The following is a 15,428-nucleotide window of genomic DNA, read 5'->3' as shown; positions in this document are numbered from 1 at the left end:
TTCATAAGACCAATTATTTTATGGTAGGGTTTTAACCCTAATATATTGCTAAACACTAAATTACATGAAATAGGTAGGTGGGACCCACTTTCTCACTACAAATTGACATGAAAATTCTAATAAGAAATTAATAATGCTTAATTGCCCAAAGTAAACCTAGACTTATATATATAGCTTGGATTGATTGGTATACTAATTAGGGACTACAGATAGCAGTACTGCCTATATGAATAATCATTGATCGATAAAATATGTGTGATATGATTATTCTACATGCTATATGCCTGCCCGTTGGCCATTGTGCCTAATTTCATTTCTGGCTTTAAAAGCCTGCCCGCTGGCCTTGTGCCTGACATGACAATTGTATACAGGGTAGACATATGGTTGTCTAACCAGTGTACTCCTGTGTATCCAGTACTTATAGTCTGTTATAGGTTACTTGAGCACTGTTATAAATTTATTAAGACTAAAAATGAGAGAAATGAATAGAAAAGATACTGTTAAATCTAATTATTCCCAAAGTGCAGAAAGCTTATAAATGACTTAGAGTTTATGAAACTAAGCATAGAGATATTATTTTTTAATTATTTAGTTACTTTTATTTTAAATTATGCACCACTAAGCAATTCGCTTAGCGCGTTGGTTTTTCATCGCGTAGGTACTGGAGACCAGATGTAGCCACAGCAGCAGCAGTAGCAGTAGTGTTCTGACGTAGATTTGACCAGATCTGCCACAATCCAGAGTCACCTCAGTATTTTGTTGGTAGGGCTCATGTATTAGACTTAGTATTTTGGTTTATTGTACATAAGTATTATGTGATCATATTTTGTGTTGTAAATAAATTGTAATTATATTTTTGAGATTGTAAATAAAGCATGTGAATTTTTGTATATAAATTTCCATATGAATGAGTTATATTATATTCTTGAAATTTATATGATCAACTACGAATAATGTGATACATGACAAGATGAATGGATCTAAATTAATTTGAATAGGTGAATAGTGGAACCCGCCAGATGCTTATAAAACGAAGGAAGCTCTGTTCAAGTCTCCACAGAAATAAATAAACACAAAAAAAAAAATTCACATGTTTTCTATGAAGTTTAAAATTAATAATGGACAGGACAAGATAAGATAGGGTGCTCTTGCACTAAATGTGGCACGCTTTACTTGGCTACACCGTAGACGGATAAGGGGCGTCACAGAATAACACTACAACCATGAAGATAAATGCATATTGAACTCTAAAAGAAAATTTGCTCCTCGTATAACCTAGGAAAAATATTAAATAGGAGTGAGCGTTTGACTCATAAGTTTAGATATTGATAATAGTTATAATCTCTACAACTATCTATTTATAATGCAATTCTATTAATGAAAATTGTCACAACCTGATTCTAGGTCCGTAGTAAGTTTTACTCTTCTCAAACCCATAATCAAGCCCAATTTCAAGACCCAACATATAAAACAAAATAAAATAAAATATTATAAATCAATTTAGGCCAGCTCAATCCAATAATCATAAAAAAATCCACAACTAGAGGAGCTCAACTCAACCCTAATGCCCAACATGCATAAACCATTAATACCATTAATTTTCAATAATTAATATAATATATTTATAAAATAGTGTCATAGCGGAGTTGTAAGAATAAAATAAATAATTAAATAAACTAATAAATAAGTAAGTAAAAATTTTTAATTAACAACATTGTATCCTGCGGGAAAAAGTACAAGTTAGACTCTAAAGAAAATTACTTCTCTTGCAACCTAGGGAAAAATTATCGAACATATATGAGCGTTCTACTCATTGAGTTTATATGTTGATTACAGACGCAATTTCTACAACTACCTAAAACTAATACAATTCTACCATGAAATGCACATCTAACACATATAACAAATAATTCACTAAATATTTGCATAAGAAAATATCTTAGAGCTACTCATGCACCCAGTGTATCTAAGGCCTAGCATTCAGTTTAAACCGAACAGAACCGAATCGAATCATCAAAACTAAATAAACTGAATTACCATATTTTAGAAATCAAACTAGACCAAAATGAATGAAAAATCGAATCAAATCGAATTGCTCTATTTCGATTTGATTCGGTTTGAATGATCGATTTTTGAGTTTTGATTGGTTTTTAAATTTTGTCTTGATTTTTAAGTTATTTGGTCTGATTTTGATCTTGGTTTGACCCTAATAACTATTAATCAATAAATTAAATAATATATATATATATATATATATATATATATATATATATATATAATTACTTATAATTCATAAATTCCCTATAAAAATAAATAAATTTAAAAATTAATAAAGTAATTTGGTTCAGTTCAGTTCAACTGATTTTTTCTCGCTAAAATCAAATCGAATTGAAATAATCGAAATTCTAAAAATGCAAAATCAAATCAAACCGAATTATCTTAAAAATTGAATTGAATTATCGAATTAAGGTAGTTCGGTTCGATTTATTTAATTTAAACCAAATAGCGCTCACCCCTAAGTGTATCACATCAACACATAAATTTATGAGCTAATCTCCTATACAACTCTCTCAATCCAAATTTCGCCAGCGAGATACCTCCCAAGTTGGATTTTCTCTTAAAATCCAAGTGTGGAGGCCAGTTTCATAAAGTTGTACATCACCTTGACTTTACTATATCCATAAGAACTGAGTTCTGAAACTAGTTTAAACCGCGACTAACTGTCTAATCTATAACAATATATATATATATATATATATATATATATATATATATATATATATATATATATATATGAGCATACCATGAATATAAATAATATTAAAATTATAAAAATAATCAATATCTAACTTACAGGCTAATCGACTCGACTATAACTGGTTCGGCTAAAATGAAAAAGAGAGTCAGCTACGATATCCTATACAGACACACTGACCTTTATCAGCTAACCGAAAAAAATAACTAATTAATTTAAACTACAAAAGCAAGAATTAATCCTAAGGTTTTGTCAAAATTTTGATAGAGTCTTCCCTATAACTAGTCTTGCAACAAAATTCAACTAAACACAACATATAGGGCCTCAAGCCCATAACAACAATCATAATACTCATCCGAGACCTACAAGAAAACCCAATCTAGATCCAATCGTTCAAACTTTAACTCTTGTCTCTAACTCCTTTACAGTCTAAATAATTATTTTTAATACTTTAAAAATTATAAAAATATTCATGGAGGTCCTTTATATTGTCCTTGTATTAATTAAATTTATTTTACTTAATTTTTACTAAGCTAATAATATTTTTATAGATTAATGAGCTAGCTTAATCAAGGTAAAAATCACACAACTTGAGTTTAGGATTACCTTTGCAAATTTTACTATCTGGAATGTGTTTGGAGCATCTGAAAATGCCGAAAATGACTCTAAACATGATCACTTTTTAGGATAGCCCGCCAGGTGTCAGGACTGGGCTAAAAACTCGATCTCGAGTATCGGTAAGCTATCATCGATCTGATTTCGCCTAAACGAAGTCCATAAATTGTTAATAATTATCATACAATTATTTTTAATTACCAGGAATTAAAAATGCTTGAAAATCTTACTGAGCGATCTGGACCATCTAATGATCGCCTTTTCAAAACGGTGTCTGATTGGAGTGAATTTATTCCCATTTCGAAGGTTTCGTCACGCTAAGTTCAACAATGATTTTAGATCGCTAGGAAAATGGCTAGAAAGCCCGCTGCCACTTTTCTTCTCTTTCTTTCTCTTCATTTCTTGCCAAAAACTCCATGGATTCAAGTGTTTCTGGTCAGGAAAGCTTCCCTAGCATGTGAGAAGTCGAACTGGACTAATGGGGTGGTGGGAATCACGACCCTCTCTCTTTCCCTCCTTTCTTTCTCGCTCTTTCTCCCTCTCTCCTCACTGTGTTCTACCACACCCCGTTGTTGCTAGCCGCCGCCTAGGTGTCGTCTGAAGGTGGGGGAAGTTTGTCGGTGCTTCACCAACGCTGGAGATGGGTGGTTAGAAGAGAAAAATGAAGGGAAAGTGGGGGAGAGGAATGAGAATCGATTTCAAAATTTTTAAGTTTTTTTTTTAACTTCTAATTCCAATTGGGTCCATATATTTTTCAAAAGTTTTTCAATTAAGTCCAAAACTTTTCAATCAAGCCCTTTTTATAATAATAGTAATAATAATAAGAAGAAGAAGAAGAGAATGATTTAAATAAATATTTAAAATAATATACAAATAAAAATATTATAAAATTGTAAATTAGACAATATTAAAATATTATTAAAATTTATAAAAAATTATATTTAAAGAAATTTATATCATTATAAAAATGCACCAAACAAACAAATCACCTAAATCCTCGCACAAGAGGATAAATTAGAGTTATACACACACACTTAATACATATTGAGAGCCGACCTCATACTTGACTCTCTAAAATCCAACATGTTATCTTAATCATTTTATGAGAGAGTGAGCAATCCATATAGATGTTGTACCTACCTTGCAATGGTAGGAGTTAGTTGATCTATATAGCCACCGTATCTACTTCGCCCATCCATATCTATATCCACGGAAGTTAGTGAATTGCTCAAGCTATACCTACCCAGTGATTCCACGTCTATAATACATTTATATAAGTTCAAATTTATCCCCAAGGTGACATAACACAAAAAAAAAAAATTATATTGCAACAGATAAGGGATGCTTCTAATGTGTATAACATGCCAAGATAATACAAATAACATTAAAATTATAAAAACAGTTAATATTCATCTCATATAGTTGATGACTCGACTGTAGTTGGTTCGGCCGGCATTAATCATCTATACAGACACACTGACTTTTATCAATTTACTGATAAAATAATTAAATTAAATTAAAGAAGTAAGAATTTAATCTTCAGGTTCACCATTATTGCCACCACTAACATCACTTAGCCATCATTATTACTCAACAATCAATCATTGTAACCACTACTAGTTATTATTAACACTATAAATATTAAAATCAAAATTATTGCGTTACACTACTTATATTTTTATTTTGTAACCAAATGTAGAAATATAATGATAATTATATTACATTATATTATAATTTTTGTTATATTACATAATTAATTACATTGCGCTTTAGTAAATGTAACCTAAAACAAAGAAAGAAAAAAATAACCATTGTTACTACTTTTTCAGCTCAGCACCGTAGCGACTCAGCTGAATTTCTGTCGTTCCTCTGCTGAACTTGACTTCTCTATTTTGCATCGTTGTGACAATTTGCAGGCTTGCTTACAAACTCTGTTGTCTTGTCATTACCCTATCCTCCAAAACCATTCTTATCTTCGAGCATGAAATCAAGAAACCGAATTTCAATAAAAATAAGTTTTTCCCAATTAGCATACTTCTTAGTTAGATTAAAACAATGAACAACCACTTGCTTAATTAATTTATTTATTTATTATTCCTCTTTATAAACTTGATACCGACCACAGCATTAAGGTTTAAGAATCTCTATAACCTTGCAGGCCTTTTCAGGATTTTCAGTCTCTATACAAAGCAGTGCAATGCTTGTATTCCTACATTCAAGCAGACAAGGATTAACATAGTCATCACATCATCAAATTTCCGCCTTATATCAGGCTGCTCTGTTCTCGTAATGATGTAACCATCGTGTGGGCTCCAATTTTTTTTCCATAAATCATTAGTTCTGTTTCACAAATAATCAAGCATATATTATATAATTTGTTATCCAATCCACTCAAGAAATGATTCCTTTATGAGTACAAATAGTGAATGCTTTCATTATTTCACTTTGAATGACTAAATGGCAGCATAAAAGAAAAAACTTGAAACACAAAAGATCAAGACACTGAACTTTTAGAAACTATAGACAACTCAAAATCGCCTTTTGATTAGTGCAACTGTGACATCATTTGGCGAAATGCACCATAACCCAGTTCATGTAAAAATTGTTATTTGCATTCAGTGAACTCATTAGTCGTTAGCATCCCTTTGGATTCACCTGCATGATCATTTTGGAAAGTGGTGCAAGATTGATTTTGTGCTCTGCATCATGGCCAAGCCAAGTCCTGGCACGCCAAGACCTGCATGTCAGATATCAATATCGAAGTGTATATTGTTCAATAACTGCAGCTTCAGAAAACACATCTGCCATACAAAACATCCAACCTTGAGAAAAGCTTCCGTCAATTCAGCAAATTATTCTCATTCATGGAAGCCCAAGCTCCTAATACCATCAATCCATTAAAACTAATGTCAGCTTTGCTGTTCAAGCACATCTGCAATTGTTTTTCTAACTTCACTGCATAGAACTTCAGGATCACTTCCTTCTACTGGCTTATGAATAACAATTCTCACAGACCCAAAATTCAAGATACCCTCCATTCCTGGAGGCATGATTTTTCCAGTCCCTATAAGGGTAATAGGTACTATAGGCACCCTGGTTTTCGCTGCAACCGAGAATGCACCTTTCTGCACATCAACAGCACGAAGAAAGGAAACAGAATTAGACAAAGGTTGTAATCTTCCTCCAAATTATCTAGCACTGTTAAAATATTTATCACAAGGTAAAGACGTATCAGAAAGCACAAGCAGCGAGAAAAAAGCAAGACAAACTTTAACTGAGACAAGCTACTACAAGGTTTGTTGGGTACCCCTCCAAATACTCATCATGCACCAGTAACGAAACTTCCCCAAAGGAAATGTAGGTTCATTTCTGAACCAATGAAGAATATACAACAGTTCTCTAAGAGCAGTTTGAAATTCCAGAAAATAAAAGCTATATATGGGAAACATGAATTTGATGTCACCTATATTACTTCTTACAACAAACATCCCAATGACACAGCTTCCTGTTTCGGAACACTGGTTTCATAAACAGAGATTGAAAATTAGAGCAACAAAAAATTCTGATGCATGCCTAGTGCATCATTATTGTATTTTCAATTAATTCCTTTGTTTTTTTAAAGCAATAGTTCTCAGTAATAAAACACATGTCATGATGAAGGTTTTTGTAAAAACAAAAATGATTTTATGATTTTAACACAAGTGGCAAACCTGTTCTCACAAAAACACCTTATCATGGAAAAAAAATATACTAGAATCCTAGAATGATCTTTACCTTGAAAGTGCCTAATTTTCCATCTTTACTCCGTGTTCCTTCTGGGAAGAAAAATACAGACGTCCCCTTCTTCACTAGTTCCATGCACCGTTTTAGACATTCCTACACATACCAAGCCGTCAGAATTTCAAATCCAAAACCAATTATGCAACCACAACTCACTGAGAATAAAAGAAATGAATAATCTTAATTAACCCACTTTTTATATTGCCATCTAATCTAAAAAAATAAACTGGATGCAACTGTATCAATAACAACATGAGGAAATATAGCTTCTTACCAACTGGCTTCTGCTGTCCATCCGCTTCAAAGGAATGACACCCATCATAAACATGGCCCATCCAATGATAGGAAATAGAAATATCCCAGTCTTGCTTATAAACCTAAAGGTTCTTCCAAGAGTGAGAAGTGTATATATGTCTAGAAAACTCTGGTGGTTTGAAACATATACAGCAGGGGTATCTGGAGAAGGTAGATTATCCAATCCCTCAAACTTGATTCTTAAAAATGGAGTGACACTCAACGATGCCCAAATTTTGGCAATGAAATAATGAGCTTTTCTTTGGTACCGATCCAACAAGAGCACAAAAGGATGCTGTACCAACATCAGCACAAACAGAAAAATGGCAGCAATTGCAGTAACAGCACAAAAGCACACTCCCCTAACTTTTGACCCTAATTTAGTTTCTGCACTTTAGAGAAGTTTTTCAGAAGACAAAATTAGCACAAAGTTGAAATTGAATTAAGGCAAATGTCTGATAAAGGCTCCTGCTACCTGATAATGAATAGGAAGAATCCGGGATCCCATTTCCCACAAGTTCAGATCTTACACCTGCGTGTCTTCGCAACTTATTGCTTTTATTCAATTTATAGTCAAAATATGGCCAGTTGAACTCCTCTTGTGAGTGATAAGTCCATGGAATTCCCACATGCTTCCTTTGAATGCATAAAGAGCCATTCAAAGCAGCTGTTGAAACATAAAATGAACTATTTAAAAGATCCTGACGAAACCAAACAACCAAAGGATTGAATGCCAAGGCAGTTAATGATAATCACAACAGAACATTTTTCTAATAAGCAAAACAAAACAAACTAAAAAAAAACAATAATATAGAGTTCTGAAATTGGTATTATCATGAAGTTCTCAATAATCCAAGAATACCATCTTCTAGGATACTAAATTAGACTACCATCTTCTATTCAATTCAAAGATCTAATGATTGAACATGTGCATGTGCATATGTGTATATAAAGACAATAATATTAGTATAACCATAGTTAGCATAATCCCTGAACATCACTCTCTTTGTATACTGAAGAGGACCACCATTTATATTCAATACAAATATGTAATCAGATTGTATGTGCAGGGTGTGTGTGCATGAGAGAGAGAGAGAGAGAGAGAGAGAGAGACCATATGTTTCGGCAAACTAAAGTTACATCTTTTAATATAAGCAGAAAGAGATTATTAAAATCTCGACCAAAAACATTTGTAATCAGTACTAAATGTCAATAAGAGATCTATGACAGTGGTATCAGACTAGCAGTTGTGGAAGCTGTTTAACAAAACAAGGCAGACTGAAACTCTGCATAAATCCATCCCCCCACACTCTTGTCTCACCACTCTCTTGTCACACAGAAAAAAGGGTGAGTAATTAATATCAGGAAGGGTGAAAGGCAAGTGCACAGGCACAGGAGAACTCCACATAAAAAGTATACGAAACAAACCTTTTATATTATTGCATAACATATGCGATGAACACTCAAAAAACATTGGGTATTATTACATAGGTGCACAAACAGAATTAAATTATTTTTCTAGGCAATTGAGCAAGCCATGAACAACCACTTTGCAATTCTGTTCAAAGAAATTGTAAAGCTAAACTTATTCAATTGCAATATTCTCAGTCATTCATTTAGTGAAAAGCAAAGATAATTAATTACATAACTAGAAAAGTATTCACTTACAGTTAGTTGAATTTCTCAAAATTGCTTGCTTAATTGATAAGTGTCCAAATAGTCTTTTATGCTCATAGAACTGCAATAAGTGAAATGTATACAATTCTGTCAAGAAGCAAATGTTAAGGGTGTGGAAAAGGCAATGGTAATTTCTTCTCTGTAAGATGTCAGTAATCCACGACATTTGAATAATTATAGAAGCAAGGGCATAAAGATGGTTCAAAGAGTCCAGAGAGAGAAGAAGGAAATGATGTCCCCTGATTCCCAACTTAAAATAGGCTAAGGTCAATGCTTTATACCAACATCTAAAAAAACATAGAATTAAGCAGGCTAAAAGGTTGATTAGGTGGAAGAATAGATGAGGTACTCTTTCATAATAACATCAACCCTAAGCCCCCAAAAACCAATCCACCGTCTTTACCCAAAACAGAGGAAGTATAATTAAAAAAAGAAAAAAAAAAACGGGTTGTCTAAACATGATATCATGCCATTTGACTGGAGAATTTTGCATGGAATAACATCAAACGCAGATAAGTATAAAAAGCAAATAGGGCCCAAATTTTATTTAACAAACCCACATTTATTTCGAAGAAGATTTGGTCTCCCACCATGCTACTTGAACAAGTCTATTAGAAACCACCCATAGAACTATCTTAATCAACATGGCTCATAACAACCATAACCACAATAAGAAAACCATCCATAGTTGCGATTCTGTAAGAAATTAATCATAAGGTGTTGCCACAAATTGTTTGACAATACAAACAGCAGAAAAGGAATACACATGGGAAGATTTAAATAGGAAGGCCCAATCCCAACCAACCAAATTAAGAAGAGAACAAAGTTATCCATTTCCCTCATCATTTATTTCCAATTTCCCAGAAACAAACCAGGACACAAACAACAACATTCCAAAAAACCCTCCACCCACTCACCATCCAAAAGAAACAGACAAACAAAAAGATTGGAAAATGGAATTTGCTGCATAATAGAACAAGTGGTAAAGATAAATACCCGCAATGAAGTAGATGAAAGACAAAGGCTGGATCTTCCACAACCTGAAAGTTGTTACGAACAGAAAATCTTAGAAAAAAGTGCATAACAAGTTTAAAGAATTAAAGACAGAACAAGCAAGAAAGAGAAAGATATAATATATTACAGAGAAGAAGAGGATTATGAATTGGGTGAGAAGCGACTTCCATGAATGCAAAGAAAACAAGCAAAAGGAATCAGTGATTATGTGCAGCATACAAGATTGATATTGATACAAGATTGATATTGAAAAGGGAAAGAAGGGGAGAGGGGGTAGGGTTACAAGGAGGGAAGCAGCAAAAATGGAAAAATTTTGCGAATTTCGAGGTAATATTCCTTTATCCTGTTTCCTTTATCCTGATTGCTGAGGTTCCTTTCAGGTCAGCAAATGCCATCGCTTTGGGGGTTTGGATTGGGACTGGAAGAGGGTTGTGTCGTCTGCTCCCCCATGGCAGAACATATTTAGGTCCGAAAACTCAAATTGAACCGAATTTATTCGGTTTATTCAATTTAATTTTTTTTATTGTGAGCGAATTAATTCGATTTAATTTTAAATATTTTATATTTTTTAATTTAATTTAATTTTAATAAAAAAAATCATTTTGAATCGAATCTAATTAATTTTTTTGATTTCTAATAAAACAACGGTTCAAAACAAGGCCAAATGCCTTTAATTAAAGTCAAAAACCTTCAAGTAAAGGATCTTTGGACCATGAAAACCAAAGACAAGGCCAGAGGCCCAGCTCCCGCCTTCATTACAAGCCCAAAAAGGCTCACTAAAGCAATCTTCTCCCACAATACTTGAAAAGACACTCTACGACTAAAAAGGCACACTAAGACTTATACGCTAAAAAACACCTAAAACCAGAAAAAGGCACCTATAATATGAAAAGGCACTCTAAGATTGGAAGAGATACTCTAAGGAGATCTTTTCCCATTAAGCCTACAAGAGGCTATCACAAGTGATTGCTTGCCATTTAAGCCCAAAAAAGATTAATTAAGGTGATAATTCACACTCAAAAAATTTTAAGATAACAGCCATAATTTTGATAACTAAACAAAACAAACTAAAAGATTTGTATTTAAGGAAAGACTAATGATATGACTCCCAACATATATATATACACACACACACAAGCACTAACTTGGGTTTCGAATAGCCAATGGACCTAATCGTATGTAATGATTAAACTACAAGTTTCGTTCAGTCGATTCATACCACTATAAGATTCACCCAACTAAAGTAAAGAATCCCATTCAAAGATACTAATCTATATCTTTGTAGGATTGTCAAAGATGATAATGCATATAATTATGCACTATAAAGAGCAATATATCCCCGTAATTATGTTAGTTAATAATTATATAGTTGACTTACTATAATTAATCATTATATATATAAATGGATCAAATCATCTATGGAGATAAGTCATTTCTCCCTAATCAATTTTGATATATTATTCTCTCATATAATTAAGCTCTAACTTGAGTGTCAGAGGTCCTCACCGGAAACACCTCGATGGACCTCTGACTCATTTGTTCTCTATTTTACATTTTTATGCCTGTAAGGTATTTCCATGGACCACATCAAGTTGCTATTAAAAATATAAGATATTATTTTATTATATTCTTATTAAGAAATGTTTAGAGGAAAATAATTAATAATCATTTTAAAAAATAAAATTTTAATTTAATTTTGATAGCCATATAAAATACTTAATATAATTTAAAAAATAATTAAAATAATATTTTAACCAACTTATCAATTTATTTTAAAATTTAAAATGTAATAGCATATATCTCTATAGCTTTTTTCCAAATACAAAGTTGGTTAATTTTGTTATATTTTTATAAAGAAATATGAGGAGAAAAATAATTAATAAGTATTTAAAAAACAAAAATTTAATTTTAATAGCAATATAATTATTCAAAATTTTAAGACAAATTTAAATTATATTTAATATAATTAATTAAAATTTTTAACATTGAAAATTGTAATATGATTTTAAAAACATAAAATATAAAAAAATAAATATTAAATAATATTATTAAATAAAATAAAAAATAATTCGCTCCACACATTAAAAGTGAAGCATTTCGGTGAACAATGGTTTTTTTTTTTTCCTCCAAATTTCGGTGAACAATGTTGATACACAGTATTTCCAAATTTGTCATACCTTTCCACGTCCACAAAAAAAAAAAAAAGCCAAATTTCTTGTTTACTGGTTTTTTTTATACATATTTATTTATCGATCCATGCTATGTATAAATGTGGGAACCAGAGAATATTAGCTTTCTCAAATATGTCTTTTTTTTTAATTAATTTTAATTATATTTTATTATTTAAATTAATTTTAATATTTATATAAATTTAAAATTATTAATTTTAGAGTTTATAAAAATATAAAATTCTCGGTCTTACTTATTCTTAACTTCAATTAAATATAAAATTTTATAAGAAGAAATTAACTAAAATAAAAAATTAATAAGTAAAAAATAAAAAATATAATTAATATATAATTATAATATATATAAATATATGAAGGAAACATTAGAATTTCTTAAAATATTCTTAATTTTTATGCTATTTAAAATTATATTTTTTATTATTGAAATTAATATTAGAGTTTATATATGTTTAAAATTTTTAGTGCTACTTATGACAATGTAGGACTAAACTTATTTGGCTAATAAAAATTAATATATTTAAAAATAATAAAATTAAGAAAAAAGAGAAAATAATCAATAAAAGTTTACTTTGTAATATAATTCTATTATAATTAAAAAAGTAATATAAATACATTCTAAAATATTATATTAAAAAACAGCTAAAAGATTTTGAATGGATGAAGATTTTTTTCTTTCTTCAAATAGAAAGTTTTTATTACTCTTTATAAATAATTAAATATTTAAAAATCTCTATTTAAATAGGAGTCTAAATTTAAAATAAATTAGAAAAAGGAACTAAAATGGAAATAGGTAGAAGATAGAAATTTATTTTGCTTTCCTACTTTGCCTAGAAAATCTTTTGAATTTAAATTATTTTTTTTTTTTAAAAAACCTTAAAATAAATCCTTTTTAATTCACAGTTCTATTTTGAAAAACCGTCTATTATATTATTAAACAAAAATAATTTAAGTGTCATCATAAAACATATTTTTATTTATTTATTTATTATCATATTTAACATAAAAAGATAAAAAGTCTACAATCTTATCTTAATATTTAAAATAATTATCAAAAAAATTGTGTTTAAAATTTAATATATCTTAAATAAAATAAAAATATCATAAAATTAAAAAGTAAAGAAAGTAATTAAAAAAAAACACTACATATAGTATTAGGAGTTTATCATAATTCTCATGTAATAGAATTTAAATGTGATTATAAGAATTCGATGTTGGGTTTGTATTAAATTGTGGCCTATGAAATTGCACACTTATAATATAATGAAGATAAACATTATCTAATGGATTCTCTACAGAAATATGGATAACTATAAATAAAATAAGTGTAATTGTAATGAATATGTAGAGACTAGAGAGAGTTGTCATCCATAAGCCCATTTTGTGGGTAATGTGTATTATCTCAAAAAATTTTTTAAGAGAAAAAAAAGATCTTAAGCGTTCAACTTATTTCTAATAGTATAATCCAACTTTTTATCAATTATAGTTATATTCTTTTTAAAAGTTGAATAATTTTATTAAATAAAACTATAACTAGAAAACCAGCTATAGAAATCAGTTATATACTTACATAAATCATTTATTTTGTAGGAATTTAAAAGGTACAAGAGGGTGATTTGGTAGTATAAATGATTCAATGGAGGCTTGATGAAGGGGTTTACTCTGTTTGCATTCAAAAATTCTTTAGAGATCAATAATGCAATTACTTTGTTCAAAGAACTTTCACTAGAAAGTCTTACTGCTTGTGAACTCCGAGTTATAGTTCAATGAACTCTAGGGGAAGAGGTGCTAGAGAAGAGTGCGGAGAAGAGAGAAGTTGGAAGGCCACCAAAGAAGCAAGCAGAGAATACATTAGAATCAAGTGCACGAAAGAGAGGGAGAGATAATATGGACCTTAGGGATGGGAGTTAGGGCGGGGGTAAGGAAGAGGTCAAGAAGGTAATAGTGATTTTTGTGTGCACGATGCAAATTATACTTTAGAGTTGTTTATCATTTATTATTTTTTTCAAATGATGAGAGAAAATTAGAAAAGATGATGAGATTATATTATAAATTTATAGATTAATGTTTATGGTAGTCATTGCATATACACAACATATGTCGGCAGGGATAACATGAATGAAATGTCATCTTAATTTTTTATTTGTTACACTTAGTATTATTTTAAGGCATGAATTTGCTATTGGTTGATAGAAAAAGAATGGATCACCTCAGAAAAATTTAGAAAATAATGAAATCAATGAAAATTAATAAATTTCTAATGTAAGAAATTTCATTTGAATAATTGTGTATAGATTTGTAATATTTTATGAGATGTTCTATGTTTATTATTTACAATGGGAGAAATTATATGTATCTTTATCATACAATGTTTGAGAAATATAGATTAAACTGCATATTTGTGGCAAAAGTCTGAATTTCCAATTTTATATAAAATTTCTTCATTTGCAAAAATTTTGATTTAATTGTAAAAAATTAAAAGTTTTAGATAAAATAAGTAATCAACTCAAATGTTTAATTTTTCTAGCCAATTATTTTTAAATAAATTATATTTTAATTTAATATTAATTTTATAATTAAATTATTACTATTATTATAAAAAATTAACAAAATATTATTTTAAAAAATTATTATGAATATATACAACGGCTGCAAACGTAACGTTGTAAAAAAACTAGTGTTATGCTAAATGGACAAAGTGCAGATGTCATATTAAAGTGGGCCATAACTCTATGGCAAAAGTGGGTCCAATTGTGTCTACCAAAAAAAATAGTGGGTCCAATTATTTAATTTCAAGGTCCACTTTCAAATACCCCTAATTTTCCTCTTCATTTTGTTTTTGAATGGTCAATTTACAACTAAGTACTTAAGGTATAATAAAACCCATACATAGATTAGATTCCATGCATTGATTTGTTATTTAAAAGCAATTTGGTCCTCAAATTTTAATTCTGTTAATAAACTTGTCCTTTCTTTCCCTTCCTCCAACTTTGATCGGCCTTCCCCACCTTCTAAAAATAGCCATAGTCACTAGAAACCCAAAGAAAGCTGTCATAAATGGAAGCAACCTGAAAATGGCTTCCTCGCTAGATCTCCTCCGTTGGACC

General features: G+C 30.3%; 1 protein-coding gene across 3 annotated transcripts; it reads right to left on the bottom strand.

Moving 5' to 3' along the window:
* Nucleotides 1-5,776: 5,776 nt before the first annotated feature.
* LOC110658879 (1-acyl-sn-glycerol-3-phosphate acyltransferase LPAT1, chloroplastic) lies at nucleotides 5,777-10,624 on the bottom strand. 3 transcript variants are annotated; one of them, XR_002495669.2, is made up of 8 exons: nucleotides 10,263-10,624; nucleotides 10,118-10,161; nucleotides 9,113-9,182; nucleotides 7,920-8,111; nucleotides 7,425-7,831; nucleotides 7,145-7,246; nucleotides 6,193-6,495; nucleotides 5,777-6,107 (listed from the first exon to the last, which is right to left on the bottom strand). XR_002495669.2 is itself a non-coding variant. In XM_021816643.2 (7 exons), the coding sequence occupies exons 1-7, from the start codon at nucleotides 10,303-10,305 to the stop codon at nucleotides 6,280-6,282; spliced, it is 1,074 nt and encodes a 357-aa protein (XP_021672335.2). In that variant the 5' UTR covers nucleotides 10,306-10,623; the 3' UTR covers nucleotides 5,777-6,279. The 3 variants fall into 3 exon arrangements, 1 of the variants encoding a protein (XP_021672335.2); XR_002495670.2 differs by having other exon boundaries at nucleotides 5,777-6,092; nucleotides 10,263-10,623; XM_021816643.2 differs by having other exon boundaries at nucleotides 5,777-6,495; nucleotides 10,263-10,623.
* Between the last annotated feature and the right edge of the window lie 4,804 nt (nucleotides 10,625-15,428).

This window comes from Hevea brasiliensis, chromosome 17 (assembly GCF_030052815.1).
Source record: "Hevea brasiliensis isolate MT/VB/25A 57/8 chromosome 17, ASM3005281v1, whole genome shotgun sequence".
NCBI lineage: Eukaryota > Viridiplantae > Streptophyta > Magnoliopsida > Malpighiales > Euphorbiaceae > Hevea > Hevea brasiliensis.
Note: the sequence above shows the minus strand (reverse complement) of the source record. Positions and strands in the feature narration are given on the sequence as shown.